General features: G+C 46.8%; 1 protein-coding gene across 5 annotated transcripts in view; it reads right to left on the bottom strand.

Annotated features, from left to right (window-relative positions):
- Positions 1-21671, bottom strand: part of FBH1 (F-box DNA helicase 1) — a 41905-nt gene that overhangs the window by 15165 nt on the left and 5069 nt on the right. For all 5 annotated transcript variants that reach the window (XR_009486655.1, XM_059847607.1, XM_059847606.1 and 2 more), the window contains 12 exons: positions 21046-21533; positions 18889-19019; positions 14440-14569; positions 13056-13246; positions 10828-10923; positions 8994-9088; positions 7427-7595; positions 6319-6547; positions 4914-5001; positions 4281-4367; positions 1705-1841; positions 360-459 (listed from right to left, as the gene is read on the bottom strand). Coding sequence is in view for 4 of the 5 variants with exons in the window: in XM_059847607.1 (XP_059703590.1) it covers positions 360-459; positions 1705-1841; positions 4281-4367; positions 4914-5001; positions 6319-6547; positions 7427-7595; positions 8994-9088; positions 10828-10923; positions 13056-13246; positions 14440-14569; positions 18889-19019; positions 21046-21533 (1941 nt within the window). In the remaining variant the exon portion in view is untranslated. The remainder of the gene's footprint in view (positions 1-359; positions 460-1704; positions 1842-4280; positions 4368-4913; positions 5002-6318; positions 6548-7426; positions 7596-8993; positions 9089-10827; positions 10924-13055; positions 13247-14439; positions 14570-18888; positions 19020-21045; positions 21534-21671) is intronic.

Below are 21671 nucleotides of genomic sequence, written 5' to 3'. Positions count from 1 at the left end.
TATTATATTATAGTATATCATATCTTATATCATATTATATTATAGTATATCATATATCATATTATAGTATATCATATCATATATCATACTATATTATAGTATATCATATCATATACCATATTATATTATACTGTATTATATTATAGTGGATTATAGTGTGTTATAGTTGTTACATCATATTGTATTATATCATAGTATATCATAGTATATAATATCATATTAAAGTGCATTATTAGCGTATGTTATGCTACGACCTTGATTGCAGATTGAATTAATGCACATTGCAATTTACCAGCACTAATTCCTGAACGGTTCCCGAGCGCCGCCCGGGCTCTGCGGCCCGCCCCAGCCCAGCTCACCCCTGTGCTCTGCCCCCAGCAGGGTCCTGCTGCGGATCCCTTTGCACACCTCCAGGATCGTGGCTCCCACGTAGGCGATCTCGGGCCCGAACCTGAAACTCTGCAAAAGTCCCGGCATCAGCAGGAAAACCAGAAGGAATTCTTGGAATCTCTAAGGTTCTATCTATCTGTATGGAGTGATGGCATTCCCAGCTATCTTCGGCACTGTTTTTTCCATGGAAAAAGCATCAAAATCCCGCCAAAACATTCCTGGGAATCTTCGTTATTCTTAAGACCTACTGGAGAAGTTCCATCTTGGAAAAAGCACCAAAATCCCTCTAAATTATTCCTGGAAATCCTGGTCATTCTTAAACCCAAATGATGCCATTGCCACCAACTTCCTGGATAATTTTTTTTCCTGGAAAAGGCACCAAAATCCCAAAAATATTCCTGGAAATCCTGGCCATGGGTAGGGACACCTCCCACTGTCCCAGGCTGCTCCAGCCCCAGTGTCCAGCCTGGCCTGGGACATTCCAGGGATGCAGGGGCAGCCCCAGCTGCTCTGGGAATCCCTTCCCAAAATCCCACCCCAGTCTTCTCCCTCTCCCAAGGAATTCCCTCCATTCCCAGCCTGGGATTGGATCCATCCCTACCCCAACTCCTCTCTAGGAAGGAATTTTGGGATCTGGGGGCTTCACTGGGAATCTCAGGACTCCAGGAAGGGTCTCCCTTCCCTTTTCCACCCTCAACTTCCATAAAAATCCTCCTTGATCCCAGAATCCCGGAATGGTTTGGGTGGGAAGGGACCTTCCACCCCATCCCATTCCAATCCCAGTGTCCCAGGCTGCTCCAGTCCCAGGGTCCAGCCTGGCCTGGGACACTGCAGGGATGCAGGGGCAGCCCCAGCTGCTCTGGCAGTTCCAGCCCAGGCAGGAATTCCTCATTGCCCAGATCCCATCCATGCCTGCCCTCTGGCACTGGGAGCCATTCCCTGGCTCCTGTCCCTGCAGGCCTTGTCCCCAGTCCCTCTGCAGCTCTCCTGGAGCCCCTCCAGGCCCTGGAATGTGCTGGAAGCTCTCCCTGGAGCCTTCTCTTCTCCAGGGGAACATTCCCAGCTCTCCCAGCAGCCCCAGGTCAGTTGGATCCCACAGCTGGATCCAGCATTCCAGACGTGATCTCCTCAAAAAAGAGGAATGTCCCTGAAACAAGGCCTCAATCCCAGCTCCCACTTTTCCACCAGCAGGATGGGATCCCTCCACTCAAGCCCCACAACTGCCAGATTCCCAGCAATCCAGGGAAAAGCAAACCCTCCACGGTGCCAATTTCCATGGATCTGGGATTTATCCATGGAAAACGCTGCCCTTACCTGGGTCAGGTAGTACAGGTGGGTGTGAGGCACCAGGTACAGCGTGTTGACCGCCCCTCGGAAGGTGTAGATCTGCTGGTGAGGGTCTCCCACCAGGATCTTCCCACAGTGTTGGGATTGCACAATATCCACGATGGCTGTGACGGGAAAAAAATTGGATCATGAGGGAAGAACCTGCTCCAAACCATGGAAAACTCAGTTGGGATCATGAGGGAAGAACCTGCTCCAAAGCCAAGGAAAAGCTCAGTAGGGATCATGAGGATCCAAATCCAAGGAAAAGCTCAGTTAGGATCATGAGGGAAGAACCTGCTCCAATCCAAAGCCAAGGAAAAGCCAAATTGGGATCATGAGGATCCAAACCCAAGGGAAAGCTCAGTTAGGATCATGAGGGAAGAACTTCTGCTGGTGGGGGGGGGGTCTCCCACCAGGATTTTCCCATATTTTTGGGATTGCACAATATCCATGATGGCTGTGAGGGGAAAAATATTGGATCATGAGGGAAGAACTTGTTCCAAAGCCAAGGAAAAGCTCAGTTGGGATCATGAGGATCCAAACCCAAAGAAAAGCTCAGTTGGGATCATGAGGGAAGAACCTGCTCCAATCCCAACCCCAGTTGGGATCATGAGGGTCCAAATCCAAGGAAAAGCTCAGTTGGGATCATGAGGGAAGAACTTCTGCTGGTGGGGGGTCTCCCACCAGGATTTTCCCACATTTTTGGGATTGCACAATATCCATGATGGCTGTGAGGGAAAAAAAAAATGGATCATGAGGGAAGAACCTGCTCCAAACCATGGAAAACTCAGTTGGGATCATGAGGGAAGAACCTGCTCCAATCCAAACCCAAGGAAAAGCTCAGTTGGGATCATGAGGGAAGAACCTGCTCCAATCCAAACCCAAGGAAAAGCTCAGTTGGGATCATGAGGATCCAAACCGAAGGAAAAGCTCAGTTGGAATCATGAGGGAAGAACCTGTTCCAAATCTAAGGAAAAGCTCAGTTTGGAAGAACCTGCTCCAAAGCCAAGGGAAAGCTCAGTAGGGATCATGAGGATCCAAACCCAAAGAAAAGCTCAGTTGGGATTATGAGGGAAGAACCTGCTCCAATCCAAAGCCAAGGAAAGAACCTGCTCCAATCCCAAGCCCTGTTGGGATCATGAGGGTCCAAATCCAAGGAAAAGCTCAGTTGGGATCACGAGGGAAGAACTTCTGGTGGTGGGGGGGTATCCCACCAGGATTTTCCCACATTTTTGGGATTGCACAATATCCACGATGGCTGTGAGGGAAAAAAAATTGGATCATGAGGGAAGAACCTGCTCCAATCCATGCAAAACTCAGTTGGGATCATGAGGGAAGAACCTGCTCCAATCCAAACCCAAGGGAAAGCTCTGCTGAGATCATGAAAGTCCAAATCCAAGGAAAAGCTCAGTTTGGAAGAACCTGCTACAAAGCCAAGGAAAAGCTCAGTAGGGATCATGAGGATCCAAATCCAAGGAAAAGCTCAGTTAGGATCATGAGGGAAGAACCTGCTCCAATCCAAAGCCAAGGAAAAGCTAAATTGGGATCATGAGGATCCAAACCCAAGGGAAAGCTCAGTTGGGATCATGAGGGAAGAACCTGCTCCAATCCAAACCCAAGGGAAAGCTCAGTTAGGATCATGAGGGAAGAACTTCTGCTGGTGGGGGGGGTCTCCCACCAGGATTTTCCCATATTTTTGGGATTGCACAATATCCATGATGGCTGTGAGGGGAAAAAAAATTGGATCATGAGGGAAGAACTTGTTCCAAAGCCAAGGAAAAACTCAGTTGGGATCATGAAGATCCAAACCCAAAGAAAAGTTCAGTTGGGATCATGAGGGAAGAACCTGCTCCAATCCCAACCCCAGTTGGGATCATGAGGGTCCAAATCCAAGGAAAAGCTCAGTTGGGACCATGAGGGAAGAACTTCTGCTGGTGGGGGGTCTCCCACCAGGATTTTCCCACATTTTTGATTGCACAATATCCACGATGGCTGTGAGGGGAAAAAAAATGGATCATGAAGGAAGAACCTGCTCCAAAGCCAAGGAAAAGCTCAGTTGGGATCATGAGGGAAGAACCTGCTCCAAAGCCAAGGAAAAGCTCAGTTGGGATCATGAAGATCCAAACCCAAAGAAAAGCTCAGTTGGGATTATGAGGGAAGAACCTGCTCCAATCCAAAGCCAAGGAAAGAACCTGCTCCAATCCCAACCCCTGTTGGGATCATGAGGGTCCAAACCCAAGGAAAAGCTCAGTTGGGATCAGGAGAAAAGAACCTGCTCCAAACCATGGAAAAGTCAGTTGGGATCATGAGGGAAGAACCTGCTCCAATCCAAACCCAAAGAAAAGCTCAGTTGGGATCATGAGGAAGAACCTGCTCCAATCCAAACCCAAGGGAAAGCTCAGTTTGGATCAGGAGGGTCCAAGCCCAAGGAAAAGCTCAGTTTAAACATCAAACCTGAGGGGAAAATTTGTTTCAATTCCAAGTGTTTGGGTTGAGATACTTCCACCACACTCCTGAGCACCTGGAAATCTCCTCTGGGAGCTCCAGCTCCTGGAATAACTCACCTGGAGTGCAATCCTGGGCTTCATCCACAAAAATGGCATTGTATCCTGAGATCTGGGGCTTGCTGAGCTGCCAAAGTTTCAAATACCCTGAGGGGGAAAATCAGGAATTTCAAGGACAGGGAAGATCCACCAGGATCTTTAAAACAAATCCCTTTTTTCCTTTTTTTTTTTGGTTGTTTTGTGACATTTCTGGCTTCGCTTCCTATTTGGAATTTCCACATTTGGAAGGGCTGCAAAAAATCTCTGTCGCCCTTGATTATTTCCAGCTTCTTAATGCCCACCAAAAATTCCAAGAAAAAGGTTTTCCCCAGTTATCTCCAGCACTATCCAGAGGAAAGGATGTTCTGGAAGCAACTTCCAAATTTTGGGCTTGGTTTTTAGCCATTAAAAAATGTGAATATCCTTAAAATTTCCACATTTTTTATCCTAGTGGGAGCATAAATTCATTTTATGTATTTTACAAATAGATATAAAATGGAAAATTGAGCCAGAGGGATATTCCCTGGTCAGCCAGTGTCAGGAAAAAAGGGATTTTCTTTCTCCTGGATGCTCAGCCAGAAGCAGGAATAATAAATCTGTTGATTTTTCCACCATTAAATCCCTTTTTCCCAAGGGATTTTCCATCTCTTTTACCATCACAAGTCATCTTGTATTTCTTCTCTGTGTCTCCATCCAGCTTCTTCATGTTGTGCCAAATCTCTTTGGCCTCTTCCACGTTGATCTCAAATGGGAAAACAGAAGGATTGGGATAAAAATAAAATTATGGAATGGCTTGGGCTGGAAAGGGCCTCAAAGCCCACCCAGTCCCACCCCATCCATGGACAGGGACATTTTCCTCTCTCCAGGCTGCTCCAGCCTGGCCTGGGACACTGCAGGGATGCAGGGGCAACCCCAGCTGCTCTGGCAGTTCCAGCCCAGGCAGGAATTCCTCATTGCCCAGATCCCATCCATGCCTGCCCTCTGGCAGAGGGAGCCATTCCCAAAAAGCCTCAGATCCTTTTTTTCCCATCCCAAGCAGCTCCTCAGATTAGGTGAGGAGATTGGCTGGAAGTATTTTTTAGGGAAAACAGGGATTATCCCTTTTTTCCCCCAAGCATCACCTTCCTCCCAATGTTTAATTTCTCTTCCCAATCTTCGATTCCTCCTCCCAACCTTTGGATTTTCCTCCCAACCTTTGGATTTTCCTCCTCCCAGTCTTCGATTCTTCCACCCAATCTTTGATTCCTCCTCCCAACATTTGGATTCCTTCTCCCAGTCTTTTGATTTTCATCCCAATCTTTGGATTCTTCTTCCTCCCAACCTTTTGATTTTCCTCCTCCTCCCAACCTTTTGATTTTCATCCCAATCTTTGGATTTTCCTCCTCCTCCTCCCAATCTTTGGATTCTTCCTCCTCCCAGTCTTTGATTTCTCCTCCCAACCTTTGGATTTTCATCCCGATCTCTGGATTTTCCTCCTCCTCCTCCCGACCTCTGGATTTTCCTCTTCCTCCTCCTCCCAACCTCTGGATTTTCCTCCTCCTCCTCCCAACCTTTGGATTTTCATCCCAATCTTTGGATTCTTCTTCCTCCCAACCTTTTGATTTTCCTCCTCCTCCTCCCAATCTTTGGATTTTCATCCCAATCTTTGGATTCTTCTTCCTCCCAACCTTTGGATTTTCCTCCTCCTCCCGATCTTTTGACTTTCATCCCAACCTTCTGCTTTTCATCCCAATTCCTTTGCAATGCTGCACCAGCCTCTGATGTCTCCCAAAGCTCAGGATGACCCCAAGCCTTTCTCTGGCTGAAGGATTCCCAATACCAAATTTCCCCAATCCCAAATTTCAGTTGAACATGGGAAGATCTCTTCCTCTCACCGTTTTGGGAAGGGGGATGGACACGAGTTATTTTATAGAATCATGGAATGCTTTGGGTTGGAAGGGACCTCAAAGCCCATCCAGAGCCACCCCACCCACGAGCAGGTACATTTCCCACTATCCCAGACTTCTCCAAAGCCCATCCAACCTCAGAAAATTCCAGAGGCTCCATCCCAAAGACTCACTCTCTTTTCCTGTGGGCTCACTTGCTGCATCATCCCGTGAGTGTTTTTGAACCACAGGGGCACGTGCTCCTCACAGATCTCCTCATCTGAGGAGGAGAAGAAGTTTTCCAAGGTTTGGGACACCGTTTTCCCTCTTACAAACAGGGATTGGCCCTCCCTGTTCTGGAGCAGGAAGCTGATGGAATACACGGACATCTTGGAGAAGTTCAGCTTGCCTTTCTCTTTGTAGCTGTGCCAGAGGGACAAGAAAAAGGCACCAAAAAACCAAAAAAAAAGGACAAAAAAAAAAAAACAGAAAAAAGACAGGGAAAAAATAAAGGACAGGAAAAGGAAAAAATAAAGGACAGGAAAAGGAAAAAATAAAGGACAGGAAAAGGAAAAAATAAAGGACAGGAAAAGGAAAAAAAAAGGACAGGAAAAAAAGAGAGGAAGAAAAAAAAGAAGACGGGAAAAAAAAAAGAAGACAGGGGAAAAAGAAAGAAGACAGGGGAAAAAATGTTAAAAACCACAGAAATCCCTTTTTTTTTTTTTTGTTTTGGTGCACTATCCCTGGAAAAAGCTTGGCTTTATATCCCATTTCATTCTAATAATGGAATATCTTTAAAGCTGCACAGATTTGTCCTGGTGGAAGCACAAATGTGTTGATTTTATACATTTTAGAGATGGAAAATTGAGCTCATCCCTGGAATTCCAGAGTGTTTGCAGAGCCAGGGAATGGGATTTCCCTCTTTTTCTAGGTCATGGCTCATTTTCCTTCCTTCTCCCAGTTTAATGTGCCAGAATTGGACAGAAACTGGATCATGAAAACAGCTCAGGATAAGGAAATTGATCCTCTGCTCAGGAAAAGCAGCACTTGGAGCAGCTGTAGAGTTCCAGTGGGAATGGGAAGTGGGAAAACCCCACTCCCAGTGGATTTCCACCCCCCCGTGAGGAGCTCCTTGGCTTTGGGGTGCTCCCATGGACACCAAAATCCCTGGAGCATCCCACTGCATCCATCTGGAAACCACAAATGACAAATTCCCCCCCATTATTTGTGCTGCCCCAAATCCTGGGGGTTTCCCTCAAAACCACTTCCCCTTCCACAAAGGAATTGGAATTCCCCACTCACTGTCTCCCAACGCTTCCAAAAGCCAAGGAGTGGAAGGTCTTGCAGGTGACATTCCTTGGGAAAACCCGTTTCCCCTTCTCTGCCACAGCTTTGTTAAAAGCCAGGTAAAGGAATTTCAGCTCCGAGAATTTCTCTGCGTACTTCACCAAGGTCGAGGTTTTCCCCGTGCCTGGAGAGCAGAGGAAAAGAAGGGATAAAAGAAAAATAAGGAATAAAATATCCACAGCCAGGAATAAATGATTCCATATATATTTAATTTTTTTTTTACACCTTCCTCTCCTGCTGTCCCAACTCCAATATTCCACTTCACTCCTGATTTCAGAGAAACAGGGAATTCTTTGGGTTGGCAAAGTTCTCTAAGGTCAAGCCCAACCATTCCCAGCACTTCCAAGGCCATCCATGTCCCCAAGTGCCACATCCATGGGGCTTTTAAATCCCTCCAGGAATGGGGACTCCACCTCTGCCTGGGCAGCTGAGCCAGGGCTGGATGAGCCTTTGCCTGGAGGAATTGTCCCAATATCCAACCTCAACCTTTCCTGGCACAACTGCAGGAACTGCCCACTCCAGTGTGGGGCCCTTTTCCATGGGCTCAGTCCTTCAGGAACTGCTCCCTTTGTCCATGGGCTCAGTCCTTCAGGAACTGCTCCCTTTGTCCATGGGCTCAGTCCTTCAGGAGCTGCTCCCTTTGTCCATGGGCTCAGTCCTTCAGGAACTGCTCCCTTTGTCCATGGGCTCAGTCCTTCAGGAACTGCTCCCTTTGTCCATGGGCTCAGTCCTTCAGGAACTGCTCCCTTTGTCCATGGGCTCAGTCCTTCAGGAACTGCTCCCTTTATCCATGGGCTCAGTCCTTCAGAACTGCTCCCTTTATCCATGGGCTCAGTCCTTCAGGAACTGCTCCCTTTATCCATGGGCTCAGTCCTTCAGGAACTGCTCCCTTTATCCATGGGCTCAGTCCTTCAGGAACTGCTCCCTTTATCCATGGGCTCAGTCCTTCAGGAACTGCTCCCTTTGTCCATGGGCTCAGTCCTTCAGGAACTGCTCCCTTTATCCATGGGCTCAGTCCTTCAGGAGCTGCTCCCTTTCCATGGGCTCAGCCCTTCAGGAACTGCTCCCTTTATCCATGGGCTCAGTCCTTCAGGAACTGCTCCCTTTATCCATGGGCTCAGTCCTTCAGGAACTGCTCCCTTTGTCCATGGGCTCAGTCCTTCAGGAACTGCTCCCTTTATCCATGGGCTCAGTCCTTCAGGAGCTGCTCCCTTTCCATGGGCTCAGTCCTTCAGGAACTGCTCCTCCAGGGGTTCCAGGGAAATCTCTACTCCAGCACCTGGAGCATCTCCTCTTCCTCCTTTCCCAAACTCAGGATCTGTAGGGCTGTTCCACATTTTCCCACTCCCCTCTGCCCTGTTTTTATTCTGCCTCCATTTTGGCAGTTTTCCCCTTTAATTTGTTATCCCAGAGGCACAAATTGATTCCCTGGGATCTCACAATCCCTCAGACAGAGGGATCAGGGAGGGAAGGAGCAGACTGGGAACTGTCCAAGTATTCTTCCAACATTTTGGGCTCTTACCTGCAAATGCCATTATTTTCACTGTTTGGCCAGGCTCAATTTTGTGACTCAAAATCCTCTGCTGTTCATGGGTCAGCCTGACATCAGCCCATCCACTAAAAACAGGGAAAAAATTCTAATCAACAAGTGGGAAAGGAATGAATCCTTTAAAAACTCCTAAAATAAACCATCCCACTTAAAAGAAAATACCAGGGAAATCAGGGATTGATTGATCCCATCCCAACTTGGCTAATGGGAAAAGGAGAAAAGCATGGAATAAGAAAATAGTGGAGATAAACTAAAAAGTCTTGGGAAAGATTTTTTAGGGAATAGAGGAAAACATCACACACAAAGGAAAAATATTTTTGAGGGCCCAAGGTGTGCTTTAAGAACGAATTTGGCACCTCAAGCTCATTAAAACCAGTTTTATCTCTGTTAGACCTCGGTGATGGATGAGTTTATCCCACTCCCTTTCTCCAGGAGGAGGTGTGGAGAAGACTTCCAAAATTAATTACACTGAGATTACAAGAGTGTAGTTTAATTAGAAGTCTGCAATATCATTAAATAGAAAACTTAAGAGTTTAGAGTTTTAAAATATAGTAAAATATATAAAACTAAAATAAAAGTTTTAAGGCAGTAACTAATCCTTTTTTTACCTTCTCCCTTCTTCTTCATGAGTTTAAATAATGATTTGTAATCAGACAAAAAAGTCCACATTACAAATGTCAAATAATTAGTTATTATTTTAAAAGTAAAAATAATTTAAGTATAATTTCTTAATTAAATAGTTTAACCTTAAAAAACCTTATATAAAAATAGTTAATCATCTTATACCTTAGTAGTAAAATACTATAAAACTCACACTTTATAATGCAAATAAAAAATTATAAATATCTAAACCTAGACACAAAATACCATCTCTAACACTTCAATCCCCACCTTAACAAATACAAAAAAGAGAAGAAGAAGAAGGGAAGGCTCCAGGGAGAGCTTCCAGCACATTCCAGGGCCTGGAGGGGCTCCAGGAGAGCTGCAGAGGGACTGGGGACAAGGCCTGCAGGGACAGGAGCCAGGGAATGGCTCCCAGTGCCAGAGGGCAGGGCTGGATGGGATCTGGGCAATGAGGAATTCCTGGCTGGGCTGGAACTGCCAGAGCAGCTGGGGCTGCCCCTGCATCCCTGGAGTGTCCCAGGCCAGGCTGGACCCTGGGGCTGGAGCTGCCTGGGACAGTGGGATTGGAATGGGATGGGGTGGAAGGTCCCTTCCCACCCAAACCATTCTGGGATTTGGGACACTCAGAATCCATCCTGAGGGATTTTTACAGAAGTTGGGGATGGAAAAGGGAAGGGAGACCCTTCCTGGAGTCCTGAGATTCCCAGTGAAGCCCCCAGATCCCAAAATTCCTTCCTAGAGCGGAGTCGGGGTGGGGATGGATCCAATCCCAGGCCGGGAGAGCTGGGAATGGAGGGAATTCCCTGGGAGAGGGAGACTGGGGTGGGATTTTGGGAAGGGATTCCCAGAGCAGCTGGGGCTGCCCCTGCATCCCTGGAGTGTCCCAGGCCAGGCTGGAGCAGCCTGGGACAGAGGGAGGTGTCCCTGCCATGGCAGGGTGGCACTGGCTGATTCCAAACCCTGCCACGATTCCAAGACAGACCCAGCAATGAATTCAAAGCCAGCACTCCCAATTTTACAGATCTCAGGCCCAATCCTGATTTTCCTCTGAGAATTCATGGGAAGGTGGTGAGCAGCAGGATCAGCTGTGCCACTGATCCACCTCCACCTTTTCCTGCTGTGGAATATTTGGAATATTTGCTCCTCACTCCATGGAATGCTCAGCATGCACTACTTGGATCACCTGGGACACGAATCCATTCTTCCCTCTTCCAGAGGCTGCACAATTCCAGAGGCATTTTCCATCAGATACAAGCAATAGAAAATATTGTAGTGAATCCTGAGGAAAAAAAAAAGGGGATAAAACAGGAATTAGCACTGAGAAATCATTAATAACAAATTAAACCTCTGCAGCCACTTAAAACACCACCAATATCTTGGATAATTAAAAAATAAAAAGCCTCAAGCTCTGCAGAAAATGATGAATAATTTAAAATGTTCTTTAAATGATTCTGCCTTGAGAAGTGACAGCAAAGGCACCGTGGGGTCAGCTCTGAGCGTGGCCTCTCCCTGGGCACTGCCAGGTTTGTATTCCAGGGTCCTCCAGGCCAACATGACCTGGGTCAGAGCCCAGGGGATCATTCTGCACCCCTGAGCCACAATTAACACCTGACCTGGGGCTGGGGGACCCCAGAGGGAATTTGGGGCTGCTTTGGGCTTTTAGAGTGAAGCAGTTTTTGGTTCAGAATGGTTTTAGGGGAGGTTTTTAGCTCTGGTAATAATTGTTGCTGGAAATTCTTGCAGAGGGAAAAGAGATTCTTTGGTTTTCACTGTGTTGACAACAGCTGGTTTAAAATTAACCTGGATTCTCCAGCAGGGTTTTCCCTCTGTGGTTTTCCCTCTCTTAGGGCAGTTTGGTTCCTTTCTTCCAGCCCTCTGGGACAGCTTTTGTGTCTCTCATCAAGATTTGGACCCTCAGACTCATTAATTACTGCAAACAGCAACCAGGCAATTCCTCCAGGACACATTTCCTCCTTATTCCCAGGAGGAATTCCCACTTTTTCTGGTCTGGCTTGGCCAGGGAGATGGAAATTCTAAAATCCCTGGATTCTGACCTGCCACGTTTCCTGCAAGTTAATGACTTTATCCAGCAATTAATCAATCATTAACATTCCAAACAAAGATCCCAGTTTCCCTCAGGATGAGCCTTTCCCTGTCCTACAGTCCCTTAGAACTCACAGCTTCCAGAACCATCTAATTCCTGGCTGTTTTCATTTCCCACTCCAGCTCCTTCTCAATTTTCTCCCAAGAAGGATTTCCCTGTGTCCTTCATCCTCATCCCCACTGCAGTCCTGAAGGAATCTCAAGGAATCTCTGCTCAGATCCCTTTTTCTGGAGGGAACAAAAGGATCATGAGGGAAGGAGCTCCTAGGACTTGGAATGAAGTAAAATAAATCCATTTTGGGGGGGGTAATAAAAACATTAAATTGTTGTAGCTGAGCAGGAAAAGTCTTTAAATCCTGCTTTTATTTTGGGAAAAATGGGGATTTTTAAAATATTGTATCCTGAAAGGAGTGACAGGACAAGGGGGAATGCCAGAGGGATGGGATAGATGGGAAATTGGGAAGGAATTCCTGCCTGGGAGGGTGGGGAAGCACTGGAATGAATTCCTAGAGGAGCTGTAGCTGCCTCATCCCTGGAAGTGTCCAAGGCCAGGTTGGAGATCCAAATCCCCTGGGAACTCTAGGGATTTGAATCTCAAAGTTGGAGAGACCTCAGAGCCTCTTCCAGGGCCTAAAGGGGCTCCAGGAGAGAGACTTGGGATAAAGGAGGGACAGGACACAGGGAATGGCTTCAGATTGGAAAAATGGGGACATTTGGGATGGGATATTGGGAAGGAATTCTTGGGCTGGGCTGGAATTCCCAGAGAAGCTTCCAGGGCCTAAAGGGGCTCCAGGAGGAAGACTTTGGGATAAGGGATGGAGGGACAGGACACAGGGAATGGCTTCAGACTGGAAAAAAAGGGGAGATTTGGGAAGGAATTCCTGGGCTGGGCTGGAATTCCCAGAGAAGCTGCAGCTGCCTCATCCCTGGAACATCCAAAGCCAGACTGGAGCACCCTGGGATGGTGGGAAGTGCCCAGGGCTGGAATGGGAAGCTCCTGACCTGTTGGAGATGGGAATGCTGCTGTCCTGCTGGGAATTGGAGGGATGTGAAACTCAAAGTTGGAGAGACCTCAGAGTCCCTTGCAGGGCCCAAAGGGGCTCCAGGAGGGAGACTTGGGATAAGGGATGGAGGGACAGGACACAGGGAATGGCTTCAGATTGGAAAAAAGGGGAGATTTGGGATGGGATATTGGGAAGGAATTCCCAGAGAAGCTGCAGCTGCCTCATCCCTGGAACATCCGAGGCTGGACTGGAGCAGCCTGGGGATGGTGGGAAGTGCCCAGGGCTGGAATGGGAAGCTCCTGACCTGTTGGAGATGGGAATGCTCTTGTTCCTCATGGCCAAGAGCAGCGTGGCCATGCAGTGGAGCACCTCGGTGACCTCCAGCAGGGCCAGCTCCGAGCGGGGGCTCCGGAAACATTCCAGGAGCCTCTGGATGTCACCAACGCTGTCAGAGAACAGCACCATGACAGCAACGACTGCCCACATCTTCTCTGCCTGGGAAAGGACAAGGAAAACCCAGCAATAAGCTTGGAGCTTCCAGGAAAATCTCACCAGGAGGTGGAAAAATTCTGTGAGGAGCTGGTAAATCCTAAACTTGAGAAGGCTGAGCTGGAGCAGAGGCTGGGCAGAGCTCCAGAAGGAAGCAGGGGTTGATTCCAAGGATCTCCTCCATGGATGCACCTTGGGCAGCACCAGAGCCCAGCCAGGGCTGCCCCCAAGATGACCCAAAATGGCCCCAAAATGCACGAGCGCTCCCGGGGTCTCTCCCTGGGATCAGCTCTGCTCCATTTGCACCTTGCAGTTCATTGTCCCAGCCCAGCTTTAGCCCAGGCACTCCCACCCTGCTTGTTTTTCTCTCTCCAGCCCACGGGGTTTGTGCTCCTGGGCTGAGATTTGGCTCATTGGTCCTTGGTGCCCAGCTGGAGCAGGAATTGTTTTGTCTCCCTGCTCTGGGCACAGAGCTCACCACCCCATAATATGAACCCAGACCCACACACCAAAGCAGCACAGAATGTGAAAAACAGAAAAGCCAACCCTGAGGCATCACTGTCAGCCCAAGTTATCCCAAATGACACCACAGAGGGAGGAGTTTGGGATACAGGAGGGCAGAGTGACCCCAAACAAGTTCCAGGATGGGTTAAAAAGGGAGGAGCACATCCCACATTTGCATCCTGTCCAGCTTTATCCATCCAAATTTATGGGAATGGCATGAAGGAGAGCCTGGATCTCCCCAAAAATGTGGGCTGAGGTCAGTTCCCAGGGGAATGGTGAGTGACTGGAGAGGTGCTGCCTGTTCCCAAGCCACTTTCTGTGGGATTTAGGGATCATTCCTTCCAGTTGTTTGCCTTAATTCCAGATGAACTAAAATCCATCAGAACAGAGCCCCAGGGTTTTCCTCTAAATCCATTTGGGGACAAGAGGCACCACAGACACACCCAGAGGCTTGGGGACACTGCAGGAATTTGTTAAAATAAAACAGAAATAAGAAGTGAAATAAAAGAAATAAAACAGAAATAAGAAGTGAAATAAAAGAAATAAAACAGAAATAAGAGTGAAATAAAAGAAATAAAACAGAAATAAGAGTGAAATAAAAGAAATAAAACAGAAATAAGAGTGAAATAAAAGAAATAAAACAGAAATAAGAAGTGAAATAAAAGAAATAAAACAGAAATAAGAGTGAAACTCACCCCAGGCTTGCTGTGTAAATCTGGGAATTTGCTGAGGACACAGAACTGAGCCTTGGGGAAGAGGGGATGACTTCCCAAAACCTGGAGGAGCCTGCTGGGATCCACCTTGGCTCCCGTGGATGACACCAGCCTGTGCAGGAGGAATAACAGGGATTTACTCTCCAGGAGTTTGTGGCTCCTCCAAAGCACACCCTGCTACTGCCCACAGCTCATTATTAATGCAGCAGGGAGCCTTTGGGATCCTCTGAACTCCCCAAAAATGATGGTACTCATTGTCAGAAGGGATTGCCTCTGGACACAGAGCACTGCACACAAATTGGGTTTACCTAACTTTTTACATGGCTAAATGACCAAACTCCCATCTTTTAGAAAATTTACAAATATTCATGTGTCTGTAGATATTTTTTCAAGCACAGTTTTGACTTCTGCACTCAATCAATCAATCAATCACCCTTGCTGTCACAGTTTGACATGACAGACATTAAAAAAAGTGATACAAAGCTTCCAACCATTAAAAAACTGCACACAGTGAGAAATATGCAGAGAAAACAAACCTGGAAACTATTAATAAAATTTTCTTCATACCCCTTTAAAGTTTTAAACCTACTTTATCTTTCTCCTAATCCTATCACACAACAAAAAATAAATACATTAGTAATTAACCAACACCAAAAGCCACCACACTCTTTAATACATTAACAAAAAAAGCTTAAAATTGAAAAAAAACTTAAATTAACAAAGCCAAACCACTACACTTGCCAGAGTTATTTACAGGGTTTGCTTCATTGAGTGTACCCCAAGAAGCAAAACCAAAAATGCCCCACACACACAGGTCTGAGGCCATCAACAGACAGAGATTCTCCCACCTTCCTGACATCTCTCCAGGTCTGGGTTTGTTTGTTGTCAGATCACACGGGATAAAGTGACTCTGAGAAAGGCCACGAACAAATCCAGAGCTGGAAAAAGCTGCAGGAACTCCAACAGTGCTGAGTGCAAACAGCTGAGCCTGAACTGCTGCTCAGTGTTCAGAGGAGTTTGGTGACACCTCCCAGTCCCAGATCCCCGCAGAAGGTGGGAATCTGGGATTTGTGCCAAGAGTGTTTGGGTCTGGTAACCAAACCAGGCACGTACTGCCTCCATCTGCTCTCCACCTGGACACACTGATGCCTCAGTCATGATTCTTCTTAAATCTGCTCTCCACCTGGACACACTGATGCCTCAGTCATAATTCTTCTTGAATCCTCTTCACCTGAACACACTCAAATTAATAATTACACTTTATTCTTAAATCTGCTCTCCACCTGAACACACTCAAATTAATAATTACACTTTATTCTTAAATCTGCTCTCCACCTGAACACACTCAAATTAATAATAATTACACTTTATTCTTAAATCTGCTCTCCACCTGAACACACTGATGCCTCAGTCATAATTATTCTTAAATCTGCTCTCCACCTGAACACACTGATGCCTCAGTCATAATTATTCTTAAATCTGCTCTCCACCTGGACACACTGATGTCTCAGTTATAATTCTTCTTGAATTTTCTTCACCTGAACACACTGATGCCTCAATAATACCTCTTCTTGAATCCTCTTCACCTGAACACACTCAAATTAATAATAATTACACTTTATTCTTAAATCTGCTCCCCACCTGAACACACTGATGTCTCAGTCAAAATTATTCTTGAATCCTCTCCACCTGAACACACTCAAATTAACAATAATTACACTTTACTCTTAAATCTGCTCTCCACCTGAACACACTGATGCCTCAGTCATGATTCTGCTTGAATCCTCTTCACCTGAACACACTCAAACTAATAATAATTACACTTTATTCTTAAATCTTCTCTCCACCTGAACACACTGGTGCCTCAATAATAATTTTTCTTAAATCCTCTTCACCTGAACACACTCAAATTAATAATAATTACACTTTATTCTTAAATCTGCTCCCCACCTGAACACACTGGTGCCTCAATAATAATTCTTGAATCCTCTTCACCTGAGCACACTCAAATTAATAATAATTACACTTTATTTTTAAATCTGCTCTTCACCTGGACACACTGATGTCTCAGTGATAATTATTCTTGAATCCTCTTCACCTGAACACACTCAAATTAATAATAATTACACTTTATTCTTAAATCTTCTCTTCACCTGAACACACTCAAATTAATAATAATTACACTTTATTCTTAAATCTGCTCTCCACCTGAACACACTGATGCCTCAGTAATAATTCTTCTTGAATCCTCTCCACCTGAACACACTCAAATTAATAATTCTACTTTATTCTTGAATCTTCTCTCCACCTGAAGACACTGATGCCACAATAATTATCATACTTTATTCCTCAATCTGCTCTTCACCTGAACACACTGATGTCTCAAAAATAATTATATTCCACTCTTAAATCCCCTCTCCACCTGAACACACTCACATGAACAGGAGCTACCCACTATTTCTCCTTTTCCTGGGCTGCCTCCAGAGCCCCCCCAGGTGCCATTAATCTCTGCCATCAATCCCTGCTGTGTTTTCCATGGAATTTGAGCAGCTGGAACTTGCATTTCCAGCCCATTCCTGTGCCAGGAGCCACTTGGAGAAGAATTCCCAGTTTTGTGACCCAGAAGAGCTGGAATAACTTCCTGCATCCAGCTCTTAGCCTGGAAGTTCTTCTGGCTGTCCCCAGGTGTCCTTTAGTGGAATTCCATGCCAGGGGGTGGAACTGGATGATTTCAAGGTCCTTTCCAATCCAAACCATTCCATGATTCCAGAAGTTGGATCCACCTTGCTCCAAACCCAACTCCAGCACACAGAATTCCCCTCTGAATCACAGGGATGAGAGCAAAGCACTTGTGGTTGTCAAGGATTTGAGTTGGGATTGGGTTTGTTGGGAGCTGTGGGGGATAAATCAGTGCAGATCCAGGAAATCTGCTTGCCAGGAATGGGAAAAGAGGAAAATCCATTGGAAACAGAACCATGGAATCATGGTTTCCACAGCTTCTCATCAGGCAGGGCAGGACAGGAACTGCAGCCCCTTTCCACCTCCCCAGATTTCATCCTGGGAGGAAATCATGGAAATGGGATTGATGGGATCAGCTTTGGGCTTGGGAATGGAGCTGGGAAGGGTCTGGAGAACCAGGAGGGGCTGAGGGAGCTGGGAAGGGTCTGGAGAACCAGGAGGGGCTGAGGGAGCTGGGAAGGGTCTGGAGAACCAGGAGGGGCTGAGGGAGCTGGGAAGGGTCTGGAGACCCAGGAGGGGCTGAGGGAGCTGGGAAGGGTCTGGAGAACCAGGAGGGGCTGAGGGAGCTGGGAAGGGGCAGAGCCTGGAGCAAAGGAGGCTCAGGGGGGACCTTGTGGCTCTGCACAAGTCCCTGCCAGGAGGGGACAGCCGGGGGGGTCGGGCTGTGCTCCAGGGAACAGGGACAGGAGCAGAGGGAACGGCCTCAGGCTGGGCCAGGGCAGGGGCTGGGGGGATTTTGGGACAATTCCTCCATGGAAAGGGTTGTCAGGCATTGGAATGAGCTGCCCAGGGCAGGGGTGGAGTCCCCATCCCTGGAGGGATTTCAGAGCCCTGTGTGTGATGACTGACTTGTGGAGAATTTTGGAAGATGGGATTTTGGAGTTCCTTTTGATGCTGCAGTTTATTTCTCTTATTTTCTGTGTAGGTAGGAAGGGTGAGTTCAGCTCACATTGTTCAGTATGGTTTAGAAGGTCCCAAGACACTTAGTTATTAAGAGTTTTTAAGGAGTTATTGACTAATAAAACACTGCTAACAAGGATATTTATGTTTTTGACCCAATCCTTAAATATTTCATCTTATGGACTTATGTTATAGTGCAAGATTTTTAGCTAATCATCTTTTGACAAATAAACTTACAGTATTGTATTCTATTTTTTTTTGTTTCCTTTTGTAGCTACTTTATTTTTTCTATATCTTAAACTCTAAAACTTTACTCAGTTTAATGTGTCTCTGCTCTAAACTATAAATCCACATTCTCACTTTTAGCACTTAAGTTTGGAAGTTTTTTCTAAGGTGTCAGATCAAATCTTGTGTTTAATTCTAAGCTTTGGCTTACAGCCCCAAATTCTGAGAGTTCTTGGCATTTCAGGTTCCAGCACCTGTGGATGTGGCACTTGGGGACATGGGTGGCCTTGGCAGTGCTGGGAATGCTTGGATTGTCCTAGAGGCCTTCCCCAACCTAAAGGATTCCATGATTCCAGGATCTTGTGTCCAAACAGCATAAGGAAGAGAAAAGGAAAGTTTTGTACCTCTTTTTAGTGGTTTTTCCTATCAAAATCACTTTTCCCTCCCCATTTTCCTGCACATCTCCCAGCTGTTTTTAGAAGACAAACCTGGCAATTCCCAGGATCCAAAGGAGGAAATCCCAAAGGCAGGAGGATGTGAGGACCTGCAGGTGCAGACTGGACTCACCTGGCCAGCCCCAGCACACATCCCTGCTGCTCCTTGGTTATGGAGAACTGCTGCAGGATCTGCTCCACCCTCTGCAGGGCTGAGCCCTCCCTCTGCAGGTACTGGTGGTGGAGCTTCTTCCAGGGGATAAACTGGAATGGGGAGCACAGAGCAGCAGTTTCACCTCATGGCCTTCCAAAGGGGCATCCCAGGGGGAAAGGGAGGAGTCAGGGGGCTCTGAAAGTCATGGGGGCAAAAAGGAGCTGGGTGGGAAAGGGAGGTGGGGAAGGAAAGGGGAGAAAGAGAGGGGGAAAAAGAGAGAGAGAGGGGGGAAAAAAGAGAGGGGGGGGGGAAAAGAGGGGGGGGAAGAGAGAGAGAGGGGGGAAAAGAGAGAGAGAGGGGGAAAAGAGGGGGGGGGAAGAGAGAGAGAGGGGAAAAAAAAGAGAGAGAGAGAGGGGGAAAAGAGAGAGGGGGGAAAAAGAGAGAGAGAGAGAGGGGGAAAAGAGAGAGAGAGGGGGAAAAGAGAGAGAGAGAGGGGGAAAAAGAGAGAGAGAGAAAGGGGGGAAAAAGAGAGAGAGAGAAAGGGGGAAAAAGAGAGAGAGAGAGAGGGGGAAAAAGAGAGAGAGAGAGAGGGGGAAAAGAGAGAGGAACAAGGGAAGAGAGGAAAAAGGGAAAAGAGAGAGGAAAAAGGGAAAAGAGAGAGGAAAAAGGGAAAAGAGAGAGGAAAAAGGGAAAGAGAAAGGAAAAAGGGGAAAAAGGAGGAAAAGGGGAAAGAGAGAGGAAAAGGGGAAAGAGAGAGGAAAAGGGGAAAGAGAGAGGAAAAGGGGAAAGAGAGAGGAAAAAGGGAAAAGAGAGAGGAAAAAGGGAAAAGAGGAAAAAGGGAAAAAAGAGAGGAAAAAGGGAAAAAAGAGAGGAAAAGGGGGAAAAGGAGAGGAAAAGGGGAAACAAGGAGGAAAAGGGGAAACAAGGAGGAAAAAGGGAAACAAGGAGGAAAAAGGGAAACAAGGAAGAAAAAGGGGAGAGGAAAAAATGGGGGGAAGAGAGAAAAAAGGGATGGGAAAAAGGAGGGGAAAAAAGAGGAAAAAGGGAAAAAAGGAAGAAAAAGGGAGAGGGAATAAAGAGGGAGGGGGGAAAAAGAGAGGGGGAGAAAAAGAGAGAAAAAAGGGGGAGGGAAAAAGGAAAGGGAAAAAAAAAAAAAGAAAAGAAAGGTGGAAATACTCCAAGCCTGCAAATAGTGCTGGATTTTTGGGGATGGTGAGTGACTGGAGAGGTGCTGCCTGTTCCCAAGCCACTTTCTGTGGGATTCAGGGATCATTCCTTCCAGTTTGCCTTGATTCCAGATGAACCAAAACCCATCAGAACAGAGCTCCAGGGTTTTCCTCCAAATCCATTTGGGGACAAGAGGCACACCCAGAGGCTTGGGGACACTGCAGGAATTCCCTGGATAATTCCTGCCAGGATAAAAGGCTGCAGGGAAAACTGTGTTTATGGAATATTCCAGGTTTTTTTTTTTCCATGGATGGGAAGAAATGTTGTTCCAACATGGATTTTGGATAAAGGGCTGCAACTTTTGGTCCAGAAGACAAAAAAAAAAAAAAAAAAAAAAAAAAAAGGCAGGGAATCTAAAAATTCAGGGATTTGGGGAAGAATGATGGGATTTACAGGAGCAAAGAGAGGCATGGATGATCCCATGGGATAATCCCACAGCACTCTTTACCTGTGGATCTCAGATTTTGGATACAGGGCAGCAACTTTTGGTCCAAAAAAATGGCAGGGAATCTAAAAATTCATGGATTTGGGGAAGAATGATGGGATTTACAGGAACAAAGGGAGGCATGGATGATCCCATGGGATAATCCCACAGCATCCTTTACCTGTGGATCTCAGATTTTGGATATAGGGCAGCAACTTTTGGTCCAAAAAAAGGCAGGGAATCTAAAAATTCATGGATTTGGGGAAGAATGATGGGATTTACAGGAACAAAGGGAGGCATGGATGATCCCATGGGATTATTTCAGAGTGTTCCTTACCTGTGGATCTTGGATCTTTTGGTCCAGAAGACCAAAGAAAAAGGGCAGGAGACCTAAAAATTCCTGGATTTTGGGAAGAAGGATGGGATTTACAGGAACAAAGGGAGGCATGGATGATGCCATGGGATGATCCCAGAGTGGTCCTTACCCGTGGATCCCGGATTATCTCCCTCCAGCAGCGACACACCAGGCTCACGTTCTGGTACAGATCCAGCACTGGCAGGAAAGCAAAAATATTCCTGAGGATTTCAGGAGGAAGATCATCCATGGATCCCTGAGGAACTTGCCAGCTCCGAGTGCCCAGGAGCCCGTAGTGGGAATCGGGAAGGGGTTCCACCTCCAGCTCTTCCCATTCCTGCTTGATCCCACTGAGCACTGGGATCTTCTCCTCAGGTTCCTCCCAGAGATCCTGCTCTGGGCTGGGAATTCCTCTTTTCCTGGAATGTCCCCTGGGAGGTGGCACCAAGTCCTGGGAATGCAGGGAAAGGGAGGGGCTGCTGAAGGAATCAGGAGGTCCAGGGGAAAAGGGATCCAGTGGCTCTTCCTTGATCCCACGGCTCGGCATCCCAGCAGTTCCCACTTGTGGGGCCTTCAGGATCCCAAAGAAATCTGAGATTTTCCTCTGCTGGCCTCGTGCTGCACAAAGGGGAGAGGTGGGAGTAAATTCCATGGAAATCAGGGAATGAGCAAGAATTTGGGATTTTGGTGGCACGTCCCAGCTGGGCAGGGAATGTTCACTGCCAGGGATGCAGGGGCAGCCCCAACTGCTCTGGC

This window comes from Haemorhous mexicanus, chromosome 5 (assembly GCF_027477595.1).
Source record: "Haemorhous mexicanus isolate bHaeMex1 chromosome 5, bHaeMex1.pri, whole genome shotgun sequence".
Lineage (NCBI taxonomy): Eukaryota > Metazoa > Chordata > Aves > Passeriformes > Fringillidae > Haemorhous > Haemorhous mexicanus.
The sequence above is the reverse complement of the archived record's forward strand: the minus strand, read 5'-3'. Positions and strand labels throughout refer to the sequence as shown.